The sequence below is a fragment of the Pinus tabuliformis genome, chromosome J (assembly GCF_031772625.1).
Source record: "Pinus tabuliformis cultivar Carrire ecotype Pingquan chromosome J, CPIR1, whole genome shotgun sequence".
NCBI classification, from domain to species: domain Eukaryota; kingdom Viridiplantae; phylum Streptophyta; class Pinopsida; order Pinales; family Pinaceae; genus Pinus; species Pinus tabuliformis.
Genome location: NC_142295.1, coordinates 579,404,214 through 579,431,635, shown reverse-complemented (window position 1 = coordinate 579,431,635; position 27,422 = coordinate 579,404,214). Strand labels below are relative to the sequence as shown.

Here is a 27,422-nt window from a genome sequence, read left to right as displayed (position 1 = left end):
GGTATTTTCTTCATGTTGTTGTTGGAAGAAGGATTCTCCAAGAAAGATATTGAAAGGAACATTGTCATGTACAACATTTAAATGCTCCAGAGTTTCCTCCTCTTCCACTTGATTATAAGGACACTCTCAAGGGTATGAAACTCATTGCAAGTTTGACACCAAAGTTTTCTTTCTTGCCCAACCATGTTGGTTGGAGCAAGAGTGTTGGGAACACTTTGTTGTGAAACATTGCCCCCAACAAATGCATTCTTCTTGGGAGGTCTCTCTATTAAATTGTGGCTTGGGAGGGAATTTTTTATGGGCTCCCCTTTCCCTTTCCAACATTGACAACTTGTTCATCATGGCCATCTGCCCTTGCATCAACTTAGAATTGACTATGTCGAATTTTTGGGCAAATGCTTGTGAGTCAGGATCTACTTGGGTGCTAGTCTTAGCTTTTGGTTCAATTTTAGCCCTTGGACAAGCAAGCAAGTCAATTTTGGAAGCGTTGAGATTTTGCTCTATTTCAATAACGAAGATCTTATTCTCATCTAAATATTTAGGCTTCATATCTTTTAGAACATATGACATGTGTCTAGGAAAGGATTTAATGAATCTATCAAGAATAATATCATTAGTTGTCTTATAAATACTAGGAACCTCCTTCAGTGGATTGTCAAACTGTTGCACATTTTCATTGTCGTTTTTTCTAGCCTCCTGGAATTTGTCAAGAAGCATAATTCCTTGTTTGATCGTGGCTGATCTTTTGTTGAATGCTTGGTGAAAGGTATCTCATTTAGTAAGAATGCCTTGGGACAAACTAAGGTACCAATCCCTAGTGCTTCCTTCTAAGGTCAAGGAAAAAAGCATCATAACTACATTCTCATCTTGGACTAACCTAGTCCTAACAACCCAATAGAACTCATGCATATGGTTTTATGTAGTAATAGCATTAGTACCATTGAATTTGGGTAACCATTCCTCATATTTCTTAGGAAATGGATGGGGAGCATCAAGGAATTTACTCACATCCAATGGCTTGAATGCCGCAGTGAGTGAGGGTTTGTTCATGGTGTTAGGGGTAGATGCATCGATGAATATGCTTCTAACTACAAGAGTCTTTTGAAGCAGAGGAGATGTGGTAGCGTCAATAGTTATTTTACGATTAGCTCTTTTCTTTCTTGGAGCTATGGTATTATTAGAAGAACTACTAGGGGAGATATGAGGATTTGATTTAGGAGTTGCCATAAGAGAATCCATGTTTTCATTTGAAATATTCTCTTCAAATTTAGTGAATTTCAATCTTCAGATAACAAGGAGGTTGATTCAAATTCTCCTCGGCAATGGTGCCAAAGATGTCGCCTCAAAATCTAGTAGGCTTTGTGAGAGGACTCATAAGGCAAGGGCCAGACACTAATGCAACAATGAAGTCGCTACCACTGTAACCCACTCCTCCTCTTGCTCTTTAGTGCAATTTCACCACATGGGAGGTTTCCCAGTATATATCACGTAAAGATATTCTAAGTCAATAGGATCAAGGTGATGTAAGTGAGGGTTGATCAAGGTACTTCTTAGTTGGAAGAAGGTACAATTCTTTGTGTGGAAGAGTAGTGTACCTATGAAGAAGCCTAGGAAACAACACTTGAAGCCTAGGGTTTCAAGATGTGATTCAACAATATTACATCCAGGCATACAAGTGCAAGGAAAATGTTTGCTTTGGAAGATATAATGAACAAATGGAATGAAAAACCTTAGGCCCAAGTTGAAGCCTTTTTCTTGAATGAAGGTTTTAAGAGGCCTAACTTGCCTAGGGTTGGTGACATTAACCCTAATTAAGCAATTTGCTAGGTTTTGAGTTAGCAAGGTAAAAAAAGGTCGAGTCAAGCCAAATTAGCTCCAACGTTGACTTGAGGCAAGCCCCAGTTGAATTCAGCCCTACCCTAGCCATAGCGGTTTGCCTTGAAGGGCTGAAACGATAAGGAGGAGAGGTAAAGGATGAATTTTTAAGATTTTGATCATCAAGAGGGATGCTAGTGCCTTTTCCCTAGTTGGGTGATGGAGTCTTAGGAACTTTAACCATGGAAATATTAGATCGTTGAAGGGAGTAATGGGGGAAACACTACTTTTCACTTTCTAACCCTAGCTGTCATTTTATGAGGTGAAAATTTCACTAGATAAATGATCTCTAGGAGGCTTTCTAGTGAGTTCAAGGATAAAAGATTTAGCATCCAATAATTACCAAGAATTTCAAATAAACATATGCATTTAGACAAGGAACAATAGAAACCCTAGCAATATTCCATTACATGCGAAACCATAAAAGATTTGCAACAAAATACTCACGATTTATCTAAGACAATGCCTTCTTTCAATTCCAAAATGATGTCTTCACAACAAAACTAGTCTCCAATAGCCAAAATCCACATAAGATCACATCTCCACTAGTAGCAAAGTACAACAAAGCAAGTCTAGCTCTCCTAAAGAGGCTAAAATCCACAAGTGTGGTGATGAACAAATGAAAGAGGTGATCCTCAATTTATATGAGGTATATCACCTCTAATAATTGACTAAAGGCTCCTAAAACAAGTTTGATTTTGAGTAGAAATAAAGTAAAATTAGGTTACAAGCCAACCCACTAGCTCAACAACAAAATATGCCACACATGTGAGTTGTAAGCCTCTAAAAGGATGACATCATGCCCTTTTAGGGCTTAAAATGCACGAAAAACACATTGGAAGGGATACAAAGTTCTCTAAGCATCATGATCATCCTTAATTTGAGTTAAGGTCCTTAGATCAAGCTTGAAAGCATTTGCATGTGTCCAAAAGCCAGCTGTGGGTGCCTTGCGTCATCTCTATGGGTGCGAAGTAAACAATGCAGTGTGCTCTCTCTAGCATTGGGGCTCCATCAGGTGTAACAAGCCTTCCTTAGTGATCCTGGTGGATAACCATTCTCATCTAGGCTGTGGATCAAGGCATGCCCATCAAGTAGTGTCAAGGCCATCCTAGGGGTGCACTGGGTCCACTGGTACATCATCAAGAATCCTCCATGCCAAGCAAGAGATGCTCAACGTTTTGGCATTTGGGGGTGGTTTTGGGTATTCATCAATTGCTAAGATCATCAAAGTGCCCAATGCTCTTCTGAATAGGGGTAACACTACATCTGCCAGATCATCATGCTCTTCGGTTGTGTAGTGTGGCCTATGCATCATGTGAAGTAGGGTGCCCTCAAGGCCTTAGCTGCTTTGGGCAACCTGACAAAAACATCTCAAACTCAATTGAAAGCAACCATTCATTAGAAACTAAGACAATAAATGCATCTAAGTGGACCATACTTAGTGTTAAGGGCATATTAATACTTCAAATAGGGACCACCTCAAATATCTAACTAGACCAAGTCTCGTAAAGGTGTTCCCTTCTTTTGTCAGGTGCCTAAGTAGCCAACCCTATTAGGTGTTTCTAGCCCCCAAGGGGAGGTGGCATTTCCAAGGTCAACCCTTCAATCCATAAGTGTGAATGAGAATAGGTGGCAATGGAGGGGAAGGAGTTCATGGTGAAGTCCATGGTCAAGGGATGAGCTAATGAGAGTCAACATCTTGAGTGTATAGATGTAATGGAAGGCGTAATCTTGGAGGCACGAGTTACCCCTATTGACTTGCTTTTTCCACCCCTCTGGTGTGCCTTTTACCTTTAGATAATGCTTTTTAATTGGTGCATAACTGAATGATCAAAGCTTGTTTTTTTTGTTGTAGCATTTGTTTTACCCCTTATGATGAGGTAGTTTCTTACTCATTAGGGTTGGGGCATACAAGGGTTCCTTTTGATGAGATGGAGCATTCAAGTGCTTAGCAATTGGGTGATGGCTAATGAGGAGGGTAGAGCTCATGCTAGGCTCTTGTCAACACGGTAACTTATGTCTCGACCATCTTTTGTATTTTAACTTTTTTTTTCTTTCATTGTGGCCATCTTATGTTTTTTCTTTCTTTTAGCTGCATCAACCTCCAAGGCAATGTTATCCATCCCGACGCATCTTTGTGGCTATGTGAGTGCCAAATCCCAATGAGCCAAAGACGATTAACTCGAAGGATGGAGATGACATCAAAGGAGATGATGTGACAAGGAAAATATTTAGTATGGGTAAGTGTAATGGACACACTACTTCAATCCAAATTTCCCAAGTAGTGCCCCTCCTATAATGCTAAGGGCTTAGTCGAGGTCCCACTGTACTAGGGCTAATGATTAACCCCCTTGGTAAGGTGAGGAGAACAAATTTACAGTCAATATTGATCAATCATCCAAATCTTCCCTTTATCCATGTTAAAATGCCCAAAACATTGAGTACCTCTTGACTAGTAGCTCACCTTCATTCAAGAGGAATGCCGGATGGTGAGAAGTGTATGACTGGTGTAGGTGGTGGGGAAGACTAGCTGGCTGGCTATCCAAGATAAGAGAAATTTTTTTCTCCTATGGATTTACCCATTTTAGTGGGTAACAATGACAATGGTGGTGGATCCTACCAAGGTTGTGGGGGAGCGAACCCCCCCTCCCCCTCAAAGTGCGCTCTGAGCGGGAGCACATTAGGAGTAACCCCGGGAGCGCGCTCTTAATTCGCTCCAGTTTGGGAGTGCGCTCCCGCAAAAAAAAAAAATGCTCCCTAGCTTTCTTCGCAAAATATTTCGCAAATACGTTCCAAGCACGATTTTTTTCAAAGGAACAAGAATTTTTGAGTGGAGCAACCTAATATTCAAGCCTATGGCCCAAGTATTGATATGAAATTCATGGTAATGTTAAATTCCTAAAGTAAAAGTGACATTCTCTTTTATCTTTCATTTTCATCTTTTTACTTAAATTTTTAACATTACCATGAAATGACTCAGAATGTTAGAGTGGTTTCCACTTTATGGATTTCATATGGACAAAGTAGAATTTTTGATTGCAGTTTATCATGATTTTAGGATTGGGGGAATTGCAATGTTTCCATTGGATTTTGTCATGTACTAGGGTATGGAACTCATATTTAATGAAGAGCACCAAGCCTGCTTTGTACCTTGATGTTAGTGACATTTGTTGTCGAACTCCTCTATCATGACCCTACTAAAAATGCACCCATCACTCAAACAAAATCTTGACTCGACATGCTACGTTTTTTCTATCTTATGTTAATGCTTAGAGGGTGATATTAATGACAAAGATCCCAATATAGGCAATGATTTTGATGATATGTAGGCATTTGTTGTAGCATGATTTTTTGGATACTAGAGGCCATCTAAAGCCTATTTGTTGACGTATTTACTATTTTCGGTTCAGAGATGGATTGCACTCAATGCTATTTTGTCTATGTGCACCCTTAAATGCTATATAATGGAGAACTTGTAATTTGTGGACCTGTGATTGATGAAGATTATAACTACTAGATGAATGATGTTATATGCTTTAATCCATCTTTTTATGTTTTTTATCACAAATTCATCATTCTACATGCTTTTGTTGACATATATGCATCATATATAAAAATATACATTATATAAAATTCGCTCCCAAAATTGCTCCCAACCCGGGACCTTTTGAAAATGTCGCTTCCCCGATTCCCGCTTTCTGTTCCCACTCCTACTCCTTCTCCCGCTCCCGCTTCCCGCTCCTGCTCCCAAGCAGCCTTGGATCCTACCCCAAATATAGGAGATGGAGGACAAATTATATATATAATTTGTCTTCCGTGTCCCATGTTTGGGGTTGACTTGTCCTGTATCAGACACTTGTATTTCCATGTCCTCCTAGTGCCAATTCTTGAGTCCTCGTGTCATATGACTCAGGTCTAAAGGAGTGACTCATACAACAGGAATAGAAGGACCCATTCTAATAAGCAGTAAATTTATAAATATCAGTTTTGAAGTTATCATTGCAAGTGCTTGTTATTACTACAATGTTGATATTCTAGACTTAGATTTATAAGTTTTCTTGAAGTACTTATTTCTTTCTTGTGAGTCATGTTTTGAAAGTGTTGCAATATGAAAACCATGTCTCAGATGTCCAAGGTTTGATGAAAATCTATGATAAACTTTCGAGCTACTCAAACGAGGGTTTTATTTTGAATGTTTGAATTTAAAAGTGTATTAATCCTACTGCAACATGTGATGACTTTTCATTGATTTCATCCTGAAGAATTTTTGAGTTTGCTTTTAAATGAAATTGCGAATAACTTTGCCTTGACCTGTTCGAGATTTGTCTCCATAGAATTTAATCACACTGTTTCTTTTTACTGCAGAAGGATCATAGAAGATTGTGTTCATATGGTGCATTATTCTTGCCCTTAAGGAAAGCAAGTTATGCAGATCGCAAAGGAAAATTGGTATGCTAGTTTTGTCTCAATTCATATGATTCATATTTCTCCTTTTATTTCAGAATATATTCCTTCATGCAGCAAGTGCATTTGAGTCAGCGATAGAGATAAATGCTAAGAAAAGATTTGATGTGAATAAAGAAGTAGAGAAATTAATCTTTCTACTTTTGGTTACTTTCTCCAAAGTGTGGCTATTGTTCCATGCATTAAAGCTATGTGAATGCTGAATGGTGTGCAGAAAAACGGATAATGGAATTTGGCATGGGACTGTAATTTCTGATGCTTTTGAAAACACACGTTGTTTCTGCCATAGATCTATTTTCTTTTGTTTTATTGTTAACAGGGTGTGTGGGTAAGGCATTTGGCCACTTTTATGTCAAACTTCCATAATATTAGGCTGTTGTTTGCTTTTGTGTATTGTTTCAGTCTTTCACTTTGTCATTTTGGGGTGTCTCAGTTGTTCTGGGCCTTTTATTGAATATTTTCAAAAAACAATCCGTACTTTGTCATATGCATTTCCTAAATTGCATGTTTTAGAAAGAATCCTCGATTTGGTGTTCCCTTGTATTAAATTTTTAGCAATGTTTATTGCCTCTCAACATGAGCCACAGTAGGCTTTGATATTGGTGCATTATCTTACTTTATCAATTGGATGATGCTTTGTTTTCCTTGGTTTTCACTTCAGTAGAAATTATTCTTAAACTTGAAAAGTATTTTGGTAACTCTTCGATAAAGCACCGCCTCATGTTTTTGATTGTGTATGCTCATAACCTTGTTATTTCATTTCTAGGTTCCTGTAGCAAATGCAATCATCAGAGATTCTCTAAAGCTGAAGGCTGATGATGCAGAAAAGGTTAGCTCAAGAAATTACGTTTATAACTGTCTTGTGTCTTTAGATTACTTTTTTGCCGAAAGTGATGATTTCAGAATGTTTTGTTTGAATGATCACGAAGAGTCACTGGATAGTTGGTGCTGATTTGACAGTGTTGTGCCACGTGTATTCACGTTTATAAATTTTTATAGACCAATTATCTCTACTAGGGTTGAAACATTTTTGCTGTACTTTTGAACTTGGATTCAAGTTAATGACTGCTGTTGTTTGTTAGGTAATGAGCTTACACAATGCTGCTGAGGAATTCTCTATCCTGGTTGATTTATTAATCTCAGGTGAAGGTACGATTTCCCACAAAAATTGCACAGATGAGATGGAAGATTGGGATGTCTCCTTAAAGTCAAAGCAACGGATACAGGCAGGTATTATAATTTTGGATATGGTTTGCTTCGAAGTTGACATAATGTGAGATTTCACACTTGCATTTATATCAAAGTGCTATTGCTTGTATTTCGCCGTACTTTTTTTAATAGGGAGAAGGCATATTTTGCTTATAGTGAAATGCTTTATGTTCGTTTTAGCTTGAACATTTAATAGTGTACTGCTTGTGAAGTCCTCTGCGCTGTGCAGTTTTCTGTTTTTGTTCCTTGTGTTTTCGGATTTTTGTTGCTTAGGTCTTTCACATTTGAATTTGTTTGTAACATTCATTTTCATTGGATTTATTTGTGTAGTAGTAGGAGAAAGTGATGCACAAAGACTTCAAATGACCATTTGGCTCACCTGCAATATTCTGCAAAACTAAACTGTTGAATAACTTTAGAGGATTATAGGCAATATGAATAACAGGTGGTAAAATATCTAAAGGCAACAAGGCTAAATGCAATCTAATAATGTGAATGTAATTATTTTTGTGTTTCACCAACAATGACCTGCCCTGTAGAACAAATGCTCAACAAAAGTTTTATTATATCAATATCATAAACAAATTGCGATTTCTTAAAGCACATAGGTAGATAAATCAATTGAAGTAATACAAGAGGACAGCATTCCTTCCCAGCCTTCAGGAGCAAACCAGAGAGCTTATGCATGCTAATAGCCAAACCTCTAGTGGCAACAAAGTACAATTCTCAATGCCCAGCAACAGTTACCACTGTTCTGGCCTGTACCCCTCACCAAACCAGTAGGCAGAGGCTAGTAGTAAACTGATCAATTGTATTACCCCCTAAAGTAGACTGGTAAGAATTCAAGCCTCTAGGTGAGAATGCCTTCTGGAAATCCAGTGTCTATTTTGCACTTTATAAGTATTCCTTCATAGGATTTGGTTTCTCACTTAACCACTAGCATATAAAATTGCTTGCATTACAATTCATGGTCATACAAATCGCCAAGGTATCAATTCCCTTCAGCTATGCCAATTTCTCGAATCCTTGGGGTGTACAAGATAGCTTTAGGTCTAGGAATGAACCATTAATCTTGAGATTCTAATGCATCAGACCACAGGACCATAATTTCTTCCAATGGACATTCATTCATCCTCAAATCACCTTATGATCATAATGTTGAATGGTGTCGTCATTGATGCCAATATTGTCTTTGAACGCTCTTAATATTCGTCTATCATTGCATTGATTGGAAGCTCCACTGATCAAGAAACCCTGTAAGGAGCTCCTGCGGTTTGACCATAATGCCCCACATTGGATGAGGGATTTGGATTTACAGATCAATGTTTTCACTGACAAGACCATCTTCATCTGATAGCCCTCGTCGTGCTGATTCTAACGACAGGTGGCACACTTCGTGGGTCATCTCGGTAAAAGAGATATGCCCTTCTGAAGATAATGGTCAAAGTCCCCAAAGTCAGCCAAGCATAAAAAGGTCAAGAATGGTGGTCATGTTGGCCTTGGTTGAAAAATATTTTTGAATTTAGTCGGCCCCTGTATGAATTATAATGATTTGGTCATGGCTGTACACAAATTTTAATATGGGAAATATATGTTTAATAAACCATCAAAGCACTATGTAAATGCATAACAAAAAGATCAATGGTTATCCTCCGAATTTTCTGGCAGGAAAGTCAATGGCAAGTCGGCCTCAAGATTTGTTGGGTATGTCAGCCCTCCCTTGAAGCCCCTTCATCTAATATACATAGGAGGGTTTGGATCTCTCCATAACACATAAAAAAAATGCTTATCACTAGCAAATATCTCTGAAATGCGCAGGCCAGGAGCAGTCACGCCTATATGTGAGAATAAGGGCGAGTCTGAAGAAGGTTCATGGTATATTATTTCTCTGATAATATTACTGGCAAAGACATATTGATATAATTTGAAGATCAAACGAAAATTTGGTTTTTGAGCACCATTCGGGAGTTCTAATGCATCTGGTCTCTGCGATAGGTCGATTGGTAGAAGTGTGGAAATTTGTTCAAAATACGAAGATCTGAAGTTCTCTTGTGGCATCGTTGTTGAAATTCGTTTGGAAACCAGAATTTTGGATTATGATAATTACTTGTGACTATATATATATGTTTTCCATTTAGTATTTACTTCATTGATTAGGTCATCAAGCAATTATACAGTACAAAAGACAAGAGACACCAGAGATTAGGCTAGAGGCCAGGGCAAAACCCACAAGGGGAAAACCCATCAATCCTTTCCTTATAGAATCTTAGTCAACAAGAGAAATCCAAGTCAAACTAACCAGTAATCCAAGTGCCAAGTCAGCCCTCCAACTCTCCACAACACTGTTCACGAGATGCCATTTGTCTGTCCTCAAATCAACTTCAGTTCACAGGAGTATAGCTCACAATACACAGAGATGTAGTGCCATAAGTAGTTCACAGGAAGCTCGTATCATCAAAGAGAAGGTGCCATAGAAGGTTCATATCATCACAGAAAAAGTGCCACAGGAAGCTGAACTGTCACAGAGAAAATGATGCCTCAAGGAGCTTGTACACCTCAGAGAAATGTGTCACAGATATCCGAAGCTTCTTCCACAGATGAAGTTCGAATTGGTTGCCAAAAGGTGGAGAATAAATGCCAATATATACTTGTTTGTTCATGCGAAGGGACACGTCCTTTGGGTAGGCCGACTTATCTTCTGGAGGGGCAGCATGGCAAATTGGAGGGACAAATGATGCTTTTAAAAAATTCAAATTTGCTTCTTTTACAAGGGTCATGAAAGACATGTCAAGTCTCACTAGCACAAACAGTTAAGGATGGGCCTTGTTAGCAAGGCGACCTAGGATCAAACCTTATGGGGGGTGATTGTGCCCTGTGCTAGGGGGAGGAGATATGTTACAAAATCCAGTTAGCTTAGGGCTGGTGTGGCCTAGGCTGGGTGCGATCCTTGGGTGACTTTGACGGATTAGATGCCCTTGGGTCACGGCTCCTCAAGCCAGAGGTCAAGCCCGGAGGATCATAGACAACTTGACAAACAAAAAAAAAGGTCACAAAAAACATGCCCTTTTACATTTTTCTTTCGACCAAAACAAAGCATGAAGAACATGCTAGAAAATAATAATATTTCTTTTCTTTTGTTTTTCCTTAAGGTACAATGATAATTATGAAGACCGACCTTAGTTACATTTTCAACACTCCCTCTTAACTAGGGAGGTATTCATAATGACTCATCAGGATATTCTCAAGTTGAAGACTTCTATAAGAAAGGATTCAGATTGATAAGCATCAATGATGATAACATCATCATAACCAACATTGTCAAAATACCAAGGCCTTGACAAGTAAGCTCTATCTCTCCACTAGATCAGAGCACAATGTTGGGAGGCATTCAATAGGACACCACACTGCCTCTCCGAGGAACATACTCCACCTAGGTTCACCAAAGTATGTCCTCACATGACCATTTCCTAATCCATTGTCACAATACTTGACACAAGGAAATGTTGGTCCTCCAGACCATTCTTATATTAGATCAATGTTCTTGACTTACGGTTGTTAGTCTTGGTCACAGTACAAATCTCATGAATGTCAGTCCTTGATGCTTATCGAATCCACCATTCTCCCTATTTGTTTCATGTACTAGACTTACGGCTGTAAGTCATGGCCATAGTACATGACACATGGAGAACAGGGTGCCTGTCCTCACTCCCTCTCAAACAGGGAGGAGATATCCACAAGCCCAAGCTTGTCTCAGAAGTACTCATACTTCCCTTACATTAGCTACCTGTTCATTTGCGAAGATCTGTTATAGCTTCTCGGCTCCTATCTGCTACATACTCTTAAATCATAAAGCACTTCAATCATCTATGAAAAACAAGTTATCTGCCAATCTTTATACATGTTATTACAATGTATTAGTGTCAAATCCAGCACAACATCAAATAGTCCATCAAACATTTACAGAGCCAAATTGCTTCATAGCTGCCATATTTTCCGTCTCTGCAGTGCAACAAAATTCTGCTCAAGTCCCAAGTTGTAGTGTATCAATCCAAAATTCTTCATGTCAAATTCTGCTTCCAGCCCCCTTTGACATCAATATTTCTTCCTTTGACTTATGAGCCCTTCTTTCCCAAAGTATGAGGTCTTCTTTAATCATGAGGCTCCTTTTCAAAATCTTGGGGTAATTCTTCTAATTGAGGCAATCGTCTTAACATGATCCTCTCCCTCTTACTGGGAGAACCTTCTTGCTTCCATGTTGCTATTTGGTGCATGCTAGATTTTTGACTTCTCTAATGCATACTTCAAACTGATCTCTCTTTCTGCATTCACATTCTTCCATAATTCAAGAAAGGCCTTGTTCTTAGCTAAATTCTTTCATTACTTATCTCTTGCTGCCAAAGTCTAGGCAACCCTTTGCCATTGACTTGCAATCCTCACTAGGAGGCCATGAGCGAACAAATACAATTAAGCAAAGTATATATAGACAAGAGAACAACAACAATAGTAATCAAAGAGGAGGGTTTATAGAATACTTATCTTTCTGAGAAAAGTCAACTCCCTCCTAATTTATGAATTCCTTGTAATCATCTTTGTTCTCATATCAACATGATGCCAATTTTGTCATTCTCAAGAGCTAGGTCTTCTTCCTTCAACAAAAAACGATTAGTCCTAGAGTTTTCTAAGTTCAGACTTTTGCTAGGGTTTACAACCCTAGATGCTTCAATATCCGAAGTCTTCAAGACCTTTCAACTTTCAAATTGCAAGTTCTACATATATACTAATGTGTTAGTTACAAACTCTAGAAATGCAATTGACAGGCCTTCTATACACGAGATGGAGTTCATTGATGTCTTGATCACAAAACTTAGTCTCCATATGCAAGGAAAGGATCTGAATGCTTATGAGAGCAACACCTAACATATTGATTATGTCTTTGTCCTCAAGAGAGGACACGACTTCTTATACAATATGTTAGCTTACACTTCATGATATTTCCTAAATGTGATCTCTTCATATCTTAGAGATTTAGCATTACATGCAAAGTGATTGACATAAACTTCTAAGATTACAGTCCTTTGAGTTCAATATTGAAAGAGAAATATAGATCTATGCTTAGCTTTATGAGGTATGAAAAACAAAGGATTATACATATCTATTTCAACCTTACAGTCCTTTTGTCAGAAATCAACTACAAAAGCTCGAACTTCTTGAAAGAGTTATGGTCCTAGTTGTATCTTTATATAACTTTAGTCTTTGGATAATAGGAGGAATCTCGGACAACTTCAATTAGAGGCTCAACATTTGAATGCCATTACAAACTTAGATCCCCAATGACTTCTACTTTTACCATAGTGTCTTCAAATCGTTTTATGTCTTTTAAAAGGGTTCATATAGGCCTTGACATTGTAGCATAATGTTGTCATAGATCTTGGCCTCAATCAAATATCTGTGATTCGAGTAGGTTCAACTTCACTTGGACTTGATGCCTTCCACCACAAATATTGCGGACCCGAATTTTCTTACTTCAGAAGTCAACAAATGGAGCATAAAAATTGTTAACTTATACTTCATTTTGAGTGATTCCTTCATAGCATGGTAGATATAGTATTTCTTGTATTGTGATTGACATAGTCTTGTAATAGCACAGTTCTTGAACTCATCTCATGCTTTTGTGAAAAACTTCAGAATTCTTTCCTGTATGCAGAATGTGAGTGGTAGTATCTTAACCTCCCTTGACCTTCATTTATACCTTTGAGTAGAGTGCTAAATCACAATTTCTTTTGTCTGTTAATTTTTTTCAATGTTCTATGCTGCAATAATCACTTATAACACTTGTTCTTCTAATAGCAATCAATTATCAAGTATATTTTCGATCATCTAATATCAGTAAGCAATTGTAGATAGAACAGTAAACCAAATGCACAATAAAAGACAACCAAGAACAATAGAGACACAGAGATTTGGTCAAAGACCAGGGAAAAACCTCAGAAGGGGGAAAACCCTTTCCAAAGTAATCTTCTATTAGATTGTCATCAAATGTTCAACAGAGAGATACATAGTCCAAACGTAGTATTAAAAACAGGTTGGTTTGAACCGGAAACCGGTCAAACGGGCTGGTTCACTAGCCAAACAGTCGGATTGGGCAAAAAACCTGATCAGAGGGGCCTTTTCGCTTTTTTTTTTTCACAAAAACCAGGCCTAACTAGTCAGTTATGATGGAACGTCATAAACCAACCGGTTCATTTCCATGTTGGCCGCAAACCCACTGGGTGACTTTTTGGCGGCTTTTGAGGTGGTTTGGAGGGAAACTAAGGGTTGTTTCCCTCAACGTCACTTGGGAGTGGGAATGAAAGTAGGGAGTGGGAGTGGGGAGTGACATTTTCTAAAGCTCCCCATTAGGGAGTGAATTAGGAGCGAATTTTCATATAATATATATTTTTATATATTTTCATGTAATATATATTTTTATATGATGAATTAGATATAAAAAGCATAAAAACATAGATTGTACCATATAACATAAATCATCTAGAAATTATAATCTTCATCAACCACATCCACAAGTTAGTAACATACACCATATTGGGTCTCATGATTCATCAACCTTAAAGTTTCAAGCTTTCAAAATTCAATACACAACATTTATCGACATTGATCAATAAAATTATATAAAAATTCTAACATGAAATGAAATGCTATAAAATGAAATGAAATCAAACAATTTTCAACTTTCAGGAAGCATCATATTCATAATTCGTTACCATGAGTTGTAATTGCCAAATTCAAACTTAAATTGTCATATACTATTTACAAAAAATATCATAATAAATATGAAAGAGTCAACAATTATAAAAACTATTAGAAACTAGAAAAGACAAGTAAATCTATTATGTATTGCTAATGCTTGGGCCTCTTGCTGCCATGAGAAATGTCTAATTTCTGAGCAGGTCATGGTGGCCTTCTAGGAGTCTCCTCCCGCATAGCTGCATGACCAAAACCAGAAGGCATATGCCCTCCACGTGAGGATGTAGATGGAGGCAGCAACAACAAAGGAACAGTTGTTGGAACTCGAGCACTGCTACTGGATGGTGGGGATGGCATGGTTGTTGTTGCTTCATCATCATCTTTCAAAAGTTTTGCTTCCAATTCTTCTAGATGTATAGTGCCATCCTCCAAATTATCTTCCTTTGGGTTGTTGTCCCAAGTTTTATACGATGTATCCTCATAAGCCCGATCACAATAATGACTCAACAACTTCAAGTTGTAGTGCACATAAACCAAGCTTTTTGCCCGGTTTTCATTGAGTTTGTTTCTTCTCACATTATGGATGAAGTTGTAGGTGCTCCAACACCTCTCTTCAAAAGAAGTATTTATAACCTGTGAGAACACTTTTTTTTCCCAATTTTGGCAAAAGTCCCTGGCTGCCATATTCTTCCCACCATGCGAGAGCATCAAATCTGTCTCTATCTTCCATTGCATGCAAATAACCAAACAAATCAGTGCAACTGAAGTATTTGCCTAATTCAAGACGCAGATTAGCACTTGTCAGGAACCAACTTGTCTATTTCTTCCATTTATCCTTTAGATACCTTTGCATCTGTCTGGGGTTTGATCCTAACCTCACCCCCAGGTGTAGGTTGGCCCAACCAAGATGGAGAGTAATACTTTGACATACGGATATACGCCAATGCATGTAGTGGAACATTATGTTTATTCCATCATGCACACACAGAATTGTGAATCAATGTATACAAGTTGGGATCATTTTCCTGAACAATATCTTTTATTTGCCCCAACATGCTATCCATCTGCTCATACACCTCCCCAATCACTGGTTTATCTATATTTGCAAAACAAATCATGCTATAAGTGGGCTTGCTGAATTGAAAAAATTCCCTCACATGTGCCCAAAACAATTCATCAAGAGCGGTCTTCTCCACCTGTTCAAAACCTTGCTTGTCAACTGCGGTTGGAGCCCTGTCCTTTAATACCTGCTAGTGTTGACTTGATACCATGCTAGCGAATGGCTCTCTTACCTTCAAAAGGCGCCTGAAGGTGAGGTAATAGCTAGCAAATCTAGTCTTCACAATCTTCAACAACTCTTATCTCGAGTGACTACGGAAAAGCCCATGGGTATTGCTATGATTTGTAATAAGTTTTACCTTTTTTGCCTCTCTTGTACAAATCACCAATCCATTTGTATTGATGGTTTTTTTCCTAGTAATATCATGCATCAAAAGGTTCATTGTGTGAACCAAACAACTAGACCAAAATATGTTGGGGTATCTATCCTCAATAATTGCTCCTGTTGCCTTACAATTAGAAGCATTATTAGTGATGACTTGGATGACATTGTATGACCCAATATGTTCAATTGTTTCAAGTAATGGTTCTGCAATGTTGATGGCGGTCTTGAACTTTTTTGAGTAATCATATGTTGAAAGGAAGATTGCACCATTAATAGACACATCAAGAACACTTATTAATGGCTTGCCTTTTACATTTGTCCATCCATCAGACACAATGAACACCCCATGCTCATTCCAAGAATTTGTCATTTTACCCAAAGAATGTGTTATTTTTTCTTTTTCATGATCAAGTGCCACGGTTCTAGCCTTGTCATACCCAAGGCTCTTGTATCCTTTGGGGGCATCATTATTGGCAGAAACCATCTAATGCCAATAAGGTGAGCGAAGAACATTGAATGGTATCTCACATGCATAGAGAAACCGGTAAATTTTTGAATCCACATCATTCCTACACCCTTCATCAATGAAATCTGATATGGTTCTATGCCTTAAAGAGATGTTTGTTCCTATGCTTCCATATCCACTACCATGGGAGGATGCTGATGGAGTTCTTTGTGCATGTGATTGTGGGCTATGTTCAAATACACCCTTTGATCTTTTAGATCTGTATTGGGCTTCCTCCTCTTCCCTTGTGTATTTGGCTCTTTGTGTTGCTAACACACTTAAACAAGCTCTTATTCCTATTTGTTTATCTCCATCCCATGGCCTTTTCCCATAGAGGTGCCTTCTGGCACGGGTTTATGAACTTGTGTAAGTCTTTTTGCAACGGAGGCATGTTAATTTAGTGGTTCCATCCCATTTCCCTCCTTCAGGCCTAGAAATATATTTCCACAATGGGATTTGGTCTGGTTTAGTTTTTGTGCCCTCATCATCTCCACTCTCCTCTTCCTCCTCACCAAGGTACTCCTCCTCTCCATGGTTTTCATCAAATCCACTAAAACCCACTTCTTCATCCTCTTCATCATTATCAACCCTCCTTCTACTCTCCAACACCATAATAACAAAAAAAAGGAACCAAAAACAAGAGAATGCCAAGCCATATAGCCATGATGCTTGAAGTTTTGAGCTTGCAATAAAATGGAAGAATGGAAATGAGGAAGGGAGAAGAACATATAAAAAACATAAATTCTAGATTAGAGTGTAGATCCTACCTCTTTGGCCTTCAATCCCAAGAAATCCTCTCAATCTCCCTCCTTAACTCAAGCTCCAAGCCTCCAATTCCAAAAGCTTGTTGAAGAAAGTGTAACTAAGTTCGGTCTTCATAAATGTAATTTTGATCTCTGTACTTTCAAAGAAAAAGTTTTATTATTTTTGTCAAATATAGAAATGAGTTTCTTATTCATTGCATAGGTCAAGCACATGTTTAAGTGCTTCTAGGAAAGTCAAAGATTCAATGTAATTTTTAAAGACCAATGGGGGCATGTTACACTATGTACTAGAGTCAAAGAAATATGTCAAAGGTGATCCTCCAAAGAAAAGACAAGTCTCCTCTTCATGTTGGCTCAAAGAATGAATTTTTGGTGCACTTAAAGTCAAGTCAACCTCACTAGCTCAAGTCGGCCCAAATAGGAGGGACAAATTCCTATATATAGGGCAGTTCGACCTCACAAATGAACCACCAAGTGATCTCGGAAAGCAGAGAGAAAGAGAGTCAAGAAAGAGGTGCGAAAAAGAGCAAGAAGGTGCTTCTAGGCCAGTGAAGAAGGAGAGAAAGTAATCAGAGTTTTGGAGGACTGTTTTGGGGCCAAATTCTGTCACACGTGCGAAGAAAGAAGGTTATTCCTGCGGTCACATCAAATCCACAAGTGCAACAACATAATAGAGTTTGATTGGGCTAAGAAGAGGCTCCTAATAGGTCTCCATGTCAAGCGAAGTAGATCCCACCTAAAGCGAAGAAAGACAACAAATAAAAGAGTCTATTTTAACCCCTAGATCAGCCACACGTGCGAAGAAATCAGAGCTGCAGTAGGGTTAAGAGGATCGACCTCTAACTTGAAGATATATCTCAAGAAAAGCCTCATTCTCTAGTCTAAGTATCAAGGAGATAGAAGACTACCAAACAAGGTTGAGAAGGAAAGGAAGACACCAAAATAGAGGTCTCTAAGGAGACCTAGGGTTTCTGCAGAAAGAAATGTTTTAAAACTTCAACTCGACCGAGGGTCGACTCCGACTCCGACTCTGACTCAGGATCGACTCGGTCGGCTCGATTTCAATGACTCAGTCGTTGTAAAAAATACATTAAATATTTTTTTTTTTATAAAAAAACATAATTTTAAAGATTTTCATTCATGTTTCCAAACACAGCATTAGAATATAGATAGAAGACAACATATGATCAAAGTAGGCTCATGAATAGATCCATTATATCAAAATGGTACCCAGTGCACTATCCAATACATACATGATGATGATATAGAGATCAAAACAAAAACACATAACCAAGGACGCTAGAAATGGCGTTATCCTCCAAAATAGATTGTAAGTCATCAAGGAACTAATACAAGGGTCCAAGAGTGTTCCTCACTCCAAGAAAGTCCCAAAATGCATGTGTACATCTTCAAAAGGTGCATCCTCCACCATGATGTCATCTAGGAGAGACCCTGTCACCCTTTTCAAGCATGTGAGTGACATGGTGCCCCTAAGGGTAAGCATTGGCATCAAAGAGGGATGTTCTAGCCCTCCTAAGTCATCTCAATGATAACCATCCTCTTCTGTGCTTTGGAAGAAGGCACCATCCACCAAAATAGGGTCAAGGCCAGCCAGGGGGCATCTTCAGTCCATTTGGGCATATCATCAAATAGTCCAACGTCCAAGGTTTTAAGTTTAGTGTTTTAGCATTTGGAGGCTCATCAAGGGGTATAGCATCACGTGGAATCAACTCAAGGCTTGATGCTCATCTTTAGAGGGCCAAGGTTGGGGCCACAAAATTAAGTTTGCTTTAAGAAAGGGGCAAAGAACCTATTGGAAGGTTTTGAAGAAGAATGAAGCTAATGAGAAAAAGTTTTTCGGCGTAAATCACATGATAATACATTTGTCGACGCATTTCGAACCAACGAGTGTGGTTCATCGTTAGGACAAGAATGAAGCTATCCCTTAAGGAATCTCTACTACATATGTGATACCACCTAAACAAACCTCTCAAGATCAAATGGGATAAACTTATTTAGGGACCAAAAACCATTAAAGTATCATAGTGAAAACTTTGGAGTCCCCCAAAAGAAAAAAAAAATCATTGTTTTCTAGTTCACGGGCTGCTGTCATCCAACCCGGCCAAGTAGGCTCAGACTCTGCCGGCTCGGTAATAACCCGGCCGACCGAACTGGTTCACTGGCCAAGTCGACCTGGTGAGGCCTTGACTCGGACCAACTCGGCCGAATCGGTTCCGAGCCGGTCGAATCTTAAAACACTAGCAGAAAGTGCCATCAGTTGCTAAAAGAAGAGCGAAGAGGTCAAGGTGCAGTGCAGAAGGAGGGATCAGTTAAAGGACAAAGGAAAGAGAGTCTGTGTCTTGTGCTTGGAGGATCTACTTGTCAAGGGTCTAGTGTTTGGCATTTGTCAATTGAAGCTTCAATAAGAAAAATTTGCAGAAGGGTTTTCCTCTCTAGGAAAGAGAGGTTTTTTCCCTGATTGAGAGCCAACATCTTGTGTTCTTGTCTCTTTTGTTTTGGTAACTGTTTGATGAAGTAAGAGAACACACTCTAATAATAATAAGAGAAGATTGTGCTAATAAGAAAAAGTAAAAAGTACTTCACAAATAGTTATCATCGTTAGAAGAATCTCATCATAACCTAGATGCCCAAGATTCTTCAACATGGTATCATAGCTAAGGTGACACATCAAGGAAGGGCATCTCAAGAACACAAAGGTTGAAGCATAAGATCTACAAGCTAGGGTTCTAGATCCATCAAAATAAGAGGGACTACCATCTCCTCTCCTAGATCCATCAAGAAGGATTACCATCTTGGGAACAAAGAAAGAAGAAAGCCTTCCATCTAAAGGCATCTACAAGAAGGATCATCCAAGAAGAGTCTCCATCAAATATTCTTCATCTTCAAAGGAAGGCACTCAAGATCAAGGCCCATCAGTGAAGATCTCCAAAACTACATACTGAGAAGTCTTCATCACCAAGCAGATCTCTCACAAGGCACCTTGAAGGAAGCATCTTGAAGAACTCCAAGATCTAAGAAGTCAAATCATCAAATCTTCAAGGAAGCAACAAGATCTCTTCACAACAACTCTCTCAAGTAAGTATTTTTATGTCCTCTTCTGAACATATCAAAATATCTTTTTGCAAGGAAAGCAACAAATTGGTTGGGATTGCTAATTTCCTTGCATGGAAAAAGAGGATTGATCTACTTCTCAAAGAAAATGAAGTTATGGACTACATCAAAGGGAATGTCACTGTTCCTGCAAAGGAACAAACTCAAGCCCTAGCAAAGTATAATAAGGATGAAACAAGGGCTCAAAGGATTCTGATAGAATCCATCAAGAACCCTCTCATTCCTTATGTTTCCAAACTTGAAACATCTAAAGAAATATATGATAAATTGGTGGAGCCATTCTCAGTTAGTACAACTGGAGAAGTGATATCATTGCGTAACGAACTATTGAAAATGAAGATCTCTAAGGAAGAAGGAATAGCCACCTACTTCATGAACGTCTTTGAGATGAGAGACCAACTATAGGAACTAGGAGAAGTTCTGTGAGACAAAGAGATGACTATTGTAGTGTATATATGCCAAGAAGGAAGCCGCCCCATTGAATGAACTTTGGTCTCTATGCAAAATTGAAGAGACTCGACTCAAAGCCAAAGATGATGTGGGATCAAAGGAGCAAGCATTTGCTGCTATGGCCAAGAGAAAAGGAAATTTGGCAAGTTTGGTCCATAGAGAAAGGGTAAAAGAGATATGTCCAAAGTCCAATGCTTTGGCTGCCAAGAATATGGACACTATAAGAGGGATTGTCCTAAGTTCAAGAAGGACAACAATAAGAGGAAACAAGAAGAAGCCCACATTACCCAAGAAGTAAAAGAAGAAGAGAAGAAGCAGAAGAAGGAAGCCCCTCCAGATCTCTACTATGTTTGAGATCAACTTCTTCACATAAGTTCTCTTTAAAGTTTTGGGTATCATTGGAACATGTAGAAGTAGGATATAATGCGTGACTTATGAGAATGACATCTTCATGAATATAGGAGCATTATGTAGAGATAGCTCAAATAAAATTCATATAGAGAAGATGTAGCCATTGAATGACCTCATCAACGCATAAAGGATTGATCATGATTGGAAAGAATCATCTTAGAAAGGCACTATCATCATCAGAAAGGAGCATTTGCAGCATGAGGACTATAAAGATCCTCTGCTGGAATCTTCAATAAAAGGTTTTCAGAAAAGGCAGATGTCTCGATAAGAATTCCACTTATGGGGATTCAAGGAAGGATGATAGGTAGGCAGGAAAGATGTAGCAAAGCAAAGGAGATTGAGGTAATCTCAATCTAGGAAGCTGTCAAAGGAAGCTGAAATGATCAAGGAAAGAACTAAGATAAGGTATGTATGCATCTATGTTTTTCCAGTTAAGTCATGTCATCATTTGTGTTAATGAGCTTGAGGAATTGCTCTGAAAAACATGGTCAAGAATAGGGTAGATCTCTTTCATTGAAGATATGCATGAAGGCATGGTTCACACCGATAAAAGTGAACATGAGAAATGACCTCATATAGAGTATGAGGTGGTTGACTAAGAAACCTATAAAGAAGCATATGAGAAAAAGAGATCAGGGACAAAAGAACACCTTTGACACTAGGAATCAACATCCGACAGATTTGTTAAGACATCTCTCGAAAGAAGGCACAAGAACTCTGATAAAGAAAAAGATCAAAGGACCCTTGACACTTGAAAAGGCCTTGGAGATGTGAAACATGCAGGATGCTGACGATTCAAGCCAACAAAAGATGTCATGATGAAGAGTCATCTCGAAAGGTACTATTTGACTTAATGTTATATTTTGATTTTTCTTGAGTAATACTTGGATGGGGTCATTCAGGGCTATTGAAACAAGAGTTGTAAGTGTAAGTACAACTAGCATTCATGTGGAGGATGGAAATTCCTGAAATAAGCATGATGAGAAAGAAGTAGCCATATGAAGAAGGTTCCAGATATGTACCAAGAAGGCCAATTTCCATGAAGAAAGGAATGACATGACAAACCAAGAAGGAATGTGATCGATGGCTGATGCCCTACAAGGAAGAATCTTGACTGAATTTCATGACATCAAAGAAAGAAAGTGATCAAGTAGCTAAAGGATCCACAAAAAGAAGTTGTTGATGAAAAGAAGAGTCCCTAGTTGAAAGGGAACTCTGACAAGTCCCTAATTAAGAGGGACCTTGGGCAAGTCCTTGGTCAGTGGGAGCTTGGGTACATTCCTTCACATGAATGGGCATATCTTCCCTAGTTGAGAGGGAGAGATAGACACAACATTCTTGTCTTCACTTGTGAAGAAAGAATGGAGGATTGGGTAATCATCTGGCATCCGATGCTCTTTGAGGATGTGTAGGGCATCCAAGATAAGAGTAGGTAAGAGAACCTATATTCTTTGAGGGATGGGAACCCAAGATAAGAATAGTCCTAGAAGGTCATACTCAGTGAACACCTAGGTGGGTATGTACCTTGAGAGACAATGATGAAGGTGTCTATAGTCATTGGTCCCGCCAACATTGTGCTATGATCTAATGAGAAATAGAGCTGTCAGTCAAGGCCTTGCCATGAAGACAATGTTGGTTACTATGATGCTATAATAGATGCATTGCCAATCCGATTTCTCTTATGTGAATTCTTCAGATTGAAAATGTCCAAACACCTTGTAAAATGATTTATGAATACCACCCTAGTTAGGAGGGAGTGTTGAAGAATGTGCTCTAATCTAATGAGAGATAGAGCTGTTAGTCAAGGCCTTGCTGTGAAGACAATGTTGGTTACTATGATGCTATAATAGATGGATTGCCAATCTGATTTCTCTTCTGTGAATTCTTCAGATTGAAAATGTCCAAACACCTTGTAAAATGATTTATGAATTACACCCTAGTTAGGAGGGAGTGTTGAAGAAAGTGCAACTAGGTTCGGTCTTCATAAATGTAATTTTAATCTCTGTACTTGTAAAGAAAAAGAATTATTATTTTTGTCAAATATAGAAATGATTTTCTTGCTCATTGCATAGGTCAAGCCCATGTTTAAGTTCTTCTAGGAAAGTCAAAGAGTCAATGTAATTGTTAAAGACCCATGGGGGCATGTTAAGCTATGTACTAGAGTCAAAGAAATATGTCAAAGGTGATCCTCCAAAGCAAAGACAAGTCTCCTCTTCATGTCGGCTCAAACAATGAATTTTTGGTGCACTTAAAGTCAAGTCGGCCCAAATAGGAGGGACAAACTCCTATATATAGGGCAGTTCAACCTCACAAATGAACCACCAAGTGGTCTCTAAAATTAGCGAGAAAGAGAGTCAAGAAAGAGGTGCGAAAAAGAGCAAGAAGGTGCTTCTAGGCCAATGAAGGAGAGAAAGGAATTCGAGTTTTGGAGGATTGTTTTGGGGCCAAATTTTGTCACATGTGCGAAGAAAGAAGGTTATTTTTGCAGTCACATCAGATCCACAAGTGCAACAACATAATAGAGTTCAATTGGGCTAAGAAGAGGCTCCTAATAGGCGTCCATCTCAAGTGAAGTAGGTCCCACCTAAAGCGAAGAAAGAGAGCAAGTAAAAGAGTCTATTTCAAGCCCTAGATCAACCACACGTGCGAAGAAATCAGAGCTACAGTAGGGTTAAGAGGATCAACCTCTAACTTGAAGATATATCTTAAGAAAATCCTCATTCTTTAGTCTAAGTATCAAGCAGATAGAAGACTGCCAAGCAAGTTTGAGAAGGAAAGGAAGACACCAAAATAGAGGTCTCTAAGGAGACCTAGGGTTTCTGCAGAAAGTGCCATCAGTTGCCAGAAGAAGAGCGAAGGAAGAGGTCAGGGTGCAGTGCAGAAGGAGGCATCAGTTAAAGGACAAAAGAAAGAGAGATTGTGTCTTGTGCTTGGAGGATCTACTTGTCAAGGGTCTAGTGTTTGGTATTTGTCAATTGAAGCTTCAATAAGAAAAATTTGCAGAAGGGTTTTCCTCTCTAGGAAAGAGAGGTTTTGCCCTGGCTGAGAGCCAACATCTTGTGTTCTTGTCTCTTTTGTTTTGGTAACTGTTTGATGAAGTAAGAGAACACACTCTAATAATAATAAGAGAAGATTGTGCTAATAAGAAAAAGTTAAAAGTACCTCACAAATAGTTATCATCGTTAGAAGAATCTCATCATAACCTAGATGCCCTAGATTCTTCAACAAAGTCTCCTCTCTTGCTTTTTCACTATGCAAATGGTGAATAATGGGAGGGGAGAAGCGCCTTTTATCCTTTTTTTCCTCCCCTTCCCTCCCTTTACTTGTTCGTCCACCATGCGGCTTTTTCATTGGCGGGAGCAAATTTTTTAAGGAGGGAGCGGTCGAGAGTGTTTTCTCCCCGACTGCTCCCTCCTTAAAAATTTCGCTCCGGGAATGAAAGAGAGCAGTTAGGGAGCGACCGCTCTTGACCTCTCCGTCATTCTCTCCCTTAAAAACAAGGAGCAAAATTTTTTTAGGGAGCGCGCTCCCGAGGTCGCTCCCTATCCACTCCTGAGCAGAGCACGCTCTGGGAGCGGATTCAAGGTGGGGGGTGTGGCGCTCCCTCGCAACCCGGGTTTCCCTCTAAAAACACCCCCTCCAAGCCAATAAAAGTAGGTCTCCCCTCTCATTTGCTTCACACATCTCAGTTGGAGTTTTTGTGTGTTTCATTGGGAGATTGGAGTGTGTTAGGTTTTTGCTGGAGTAGTTATCTTGGAGGCTTGGAGTTGGACTTGGAGCTATTTTGGAGATAGTTTGGAGCTATTTGTAGACTTGGCATCTTCAATAGGAGGCTAAGGAAGCTAGTTTGCATTTCCAAGTAAGGATTTTTACTTGAAAAAAGTCCATATTTCACTACTGTCAATGTTTTTAATTTTTTTATGTGTTTTATGCTACATTGTTATCAAATCTCTAGTTCTATACTATCAAATTTTGTCGGCTAAATATGCCCATTTTTTCCCCACATTTATCTCAGGTTTTCCATTTTTCTTAGCTGTGATTTTTGTTAATGGCAAATTTCTTTGCAAATTTCAAATATTTCTAGCCACCATGCCTCCAAAAGTTAAGGACAGTGCATGGGCTCATTGTGATGTGATTGATGGAAAAATGATATGCAAATTTTGCAATAAATCTATTGGAGGTGGGGGTATTCTTAGGTTGAAACAACACTTGGCTAGGATAAGAGGCCAAGTGAAGCCATGTTATGCACCAAAGGAAGTGATAGGTCTTGTTAGGGCAGAATACCTTGCAAAGTTTGAGAAGTTCGAGGAGAATAAGGCTAGGGAGAAGGCTATCCAAGAAGAAATTGCAAGGAAGAAGGATTCTAGTCGTAGCTCACTAATAGAATTTATATGTTAATGTAATGATTCAATTTTTCAAAAATTAAAATATATATACTATGAACTGTTTTACTTTTTCCTGAACAAATTCTGAACCATTTAATTGGATTTTGTTGATCCATGGTGAAATTACATTGCAAGGGCAAGCAACACCATTGTTAGAGGGTAGATAATGAACTGGCTTGAATGTTGTGTAGATGATTGAGTTGAAATACATTCTCACTGAACGGTTTATATTGTAAAGAATAACACAGAGCTATATTTAGTGTATGAATGTGTTAGAGTCGGTCTTGAGCCGTCCATCAGCGATCAAAACTCTTTGCATTTCCATAAATAGGTGTCTCATCAGTGTCAATTTTTGCATCCCATTAGGCATGCCATAACCCTGATGGAGGAGCTGGTGTCTTTGTCCCCCTCTTGGCATTGCTGGATCAGGTCATTTCAGTCATTAAGCTCTTTCAAGCTTATCTTGTCTTGTCTTGAGGTCAAATTCCTAGGTCTAGGGTTTTGGTCAAGTATGTTTACAAGGTCATGTCTCTGAAGGTCAATAAGTGCTCAGCAAGCCAGAGGGATGATTGTAAAGATGTTTCTTCGAAATTTTTTATCTTGTACAGTGAATTTTCACCTTGGATTTAAAAACTCTGTTTTTAAAGCCAAGGTCATTTTTCAAATTTTTGTAAAAAGTGATGAAATTTCAAAAGATTTCAGCGGACAGTATGCAACCCTGGTCCCCTTGCCAAGATCCCTCAGATGATCTCCCTGCAAAAAGAATCAAGCCAAAGCACTAAATGAGTCAATTTCAGGACAAAGGAAACCAAAAAGTCAGTTTTATAAAGTGTCAAAGAGAAACATTAGAAAGTGTGTTTGAGCATGAAATTTATTCAAATGAAACTTATAAAGACCTAAGTTGCAGGAAACGCAGGGGTAGAGGGCGTTTCAGGCTGGGAAACGAAACGAAACTCGTTTCGGCGTACCGTACGGCCTGGAAACGCGTTTCCGGCCATACGGTCACGTTTCCCGAAATGGAAACGTGGCCGTACGGCCGGAAACGCGTTTCCAGGCCGTACGGGCCCCGTTTCCCCAAAAAAATCACTTGTTTTTTAAATTTTTTTTTTTCTAATTAGTTTTTAATTTTTTTTAGGGTTTCTAAGCTGTTCTAGAAACCATTTCTAAAGTTATAAAAGAGCAGTGTCTCTCATTCTCTCATCACACTATTCAGCAAGGAGTTTCTCTTGGAGATTGGCAGTTGTTTCAGCTAGGGTGTTTTGAGCAGTGAGCAAAGTAGATTTCAGCAGCGGGAGAAAGAGATTTCAGCAGCAAGAGAAGGAGATTTCAGCAGGAGATTTCTGTAGCAGCAGATTTGGCTCAGCTACAGCCATATTTCTCTTCTCTTTTCTGGCATTTCCGGGTAGTTTCAACCACAGAAAATTAATTTGGGTAAGCCACATTCATTTTGTTAGTTTTTTCTTACTATTTCTTCAATTTTTCTAGGGTTTATGCAGCTAAAAATATGAAAAACGTTTTTTATTTATAGATTTGTTTTTTAAATTTATTTTTGCAGCAGATTTGGCTCAGCTACAGCCATATTTCTCCTCTTTTCTGGCATTTTAGGGTAGATTCAGCCACAGAAAATTAATTTGGGTAAGCCACATTCATTTCTTAGTTTTTTTCTTACTATTTCTTTAATTTTTCTAGGGTTTATACAGCCAAAAATATGAAAAACGTTTTTATTATTTACAGATTTGTTTTTTTAATTTATTTTTGCAGCAATGGCTTCCAGCCAAAGTGCAGCTGCAACTTCAAACCCTAGGGCCAACCCAAGGGCTGAATATTATCCTCTTTGGAGGCATGTGACGAAGCTTCAAAAATGTGGAGGTGGTGGCTCATGGGAATGGCGATGCAATCTTTGCAATAATACGTACAAGGGCTCCTACCCAAGAGTGAAGGCGCATCTATTGCATGGAGGAGGACAGGGGATTGCGGGTTGCACAAAAACATCAGATCCGTTGGTAAGGAGGGCATATCAAAGAGAGCAAGATGAGGCG

At 38.8% G+C, this 27,422-nt stretch overlaps 1 protein-coding gene across 5 annotated transcripts in view; it reads left to right on the top strand.

Annotated features, from left to right (window-relative positions):
* Positions 1-27,422, top strand: part of LOC149228306 (tRNA nucleotidyltransferase cca2-like) — a 315,926-nt gene that overhangs the window by 171,873 nt on the left and 116,631 nt on the right. For all 5 annotated transcript variants that reach the window (XR_016247860.1, XM_089378148.1, XM_089378147.1 and 2 more), the window contains exons 10-12: positions 6,241-6,324; positions 7,106-7,168; positions 7,422-7,569. Coding sequence is in view for 4 of the 5 variants with exons in the window: in XM_089378148.1 (XP_089234274.1) it covers positions 6,241-6,324; positions 7,106-7,168; positions 7,422-7,569 (295 nt within the window). In the remaining variant the exon portion in view is untranslated. The remainder of the gene's footprint in view (positions 1-6,240; positions 6,325-7,105; positions 7,169-7,421; positions 7,570-27,422) is intronic.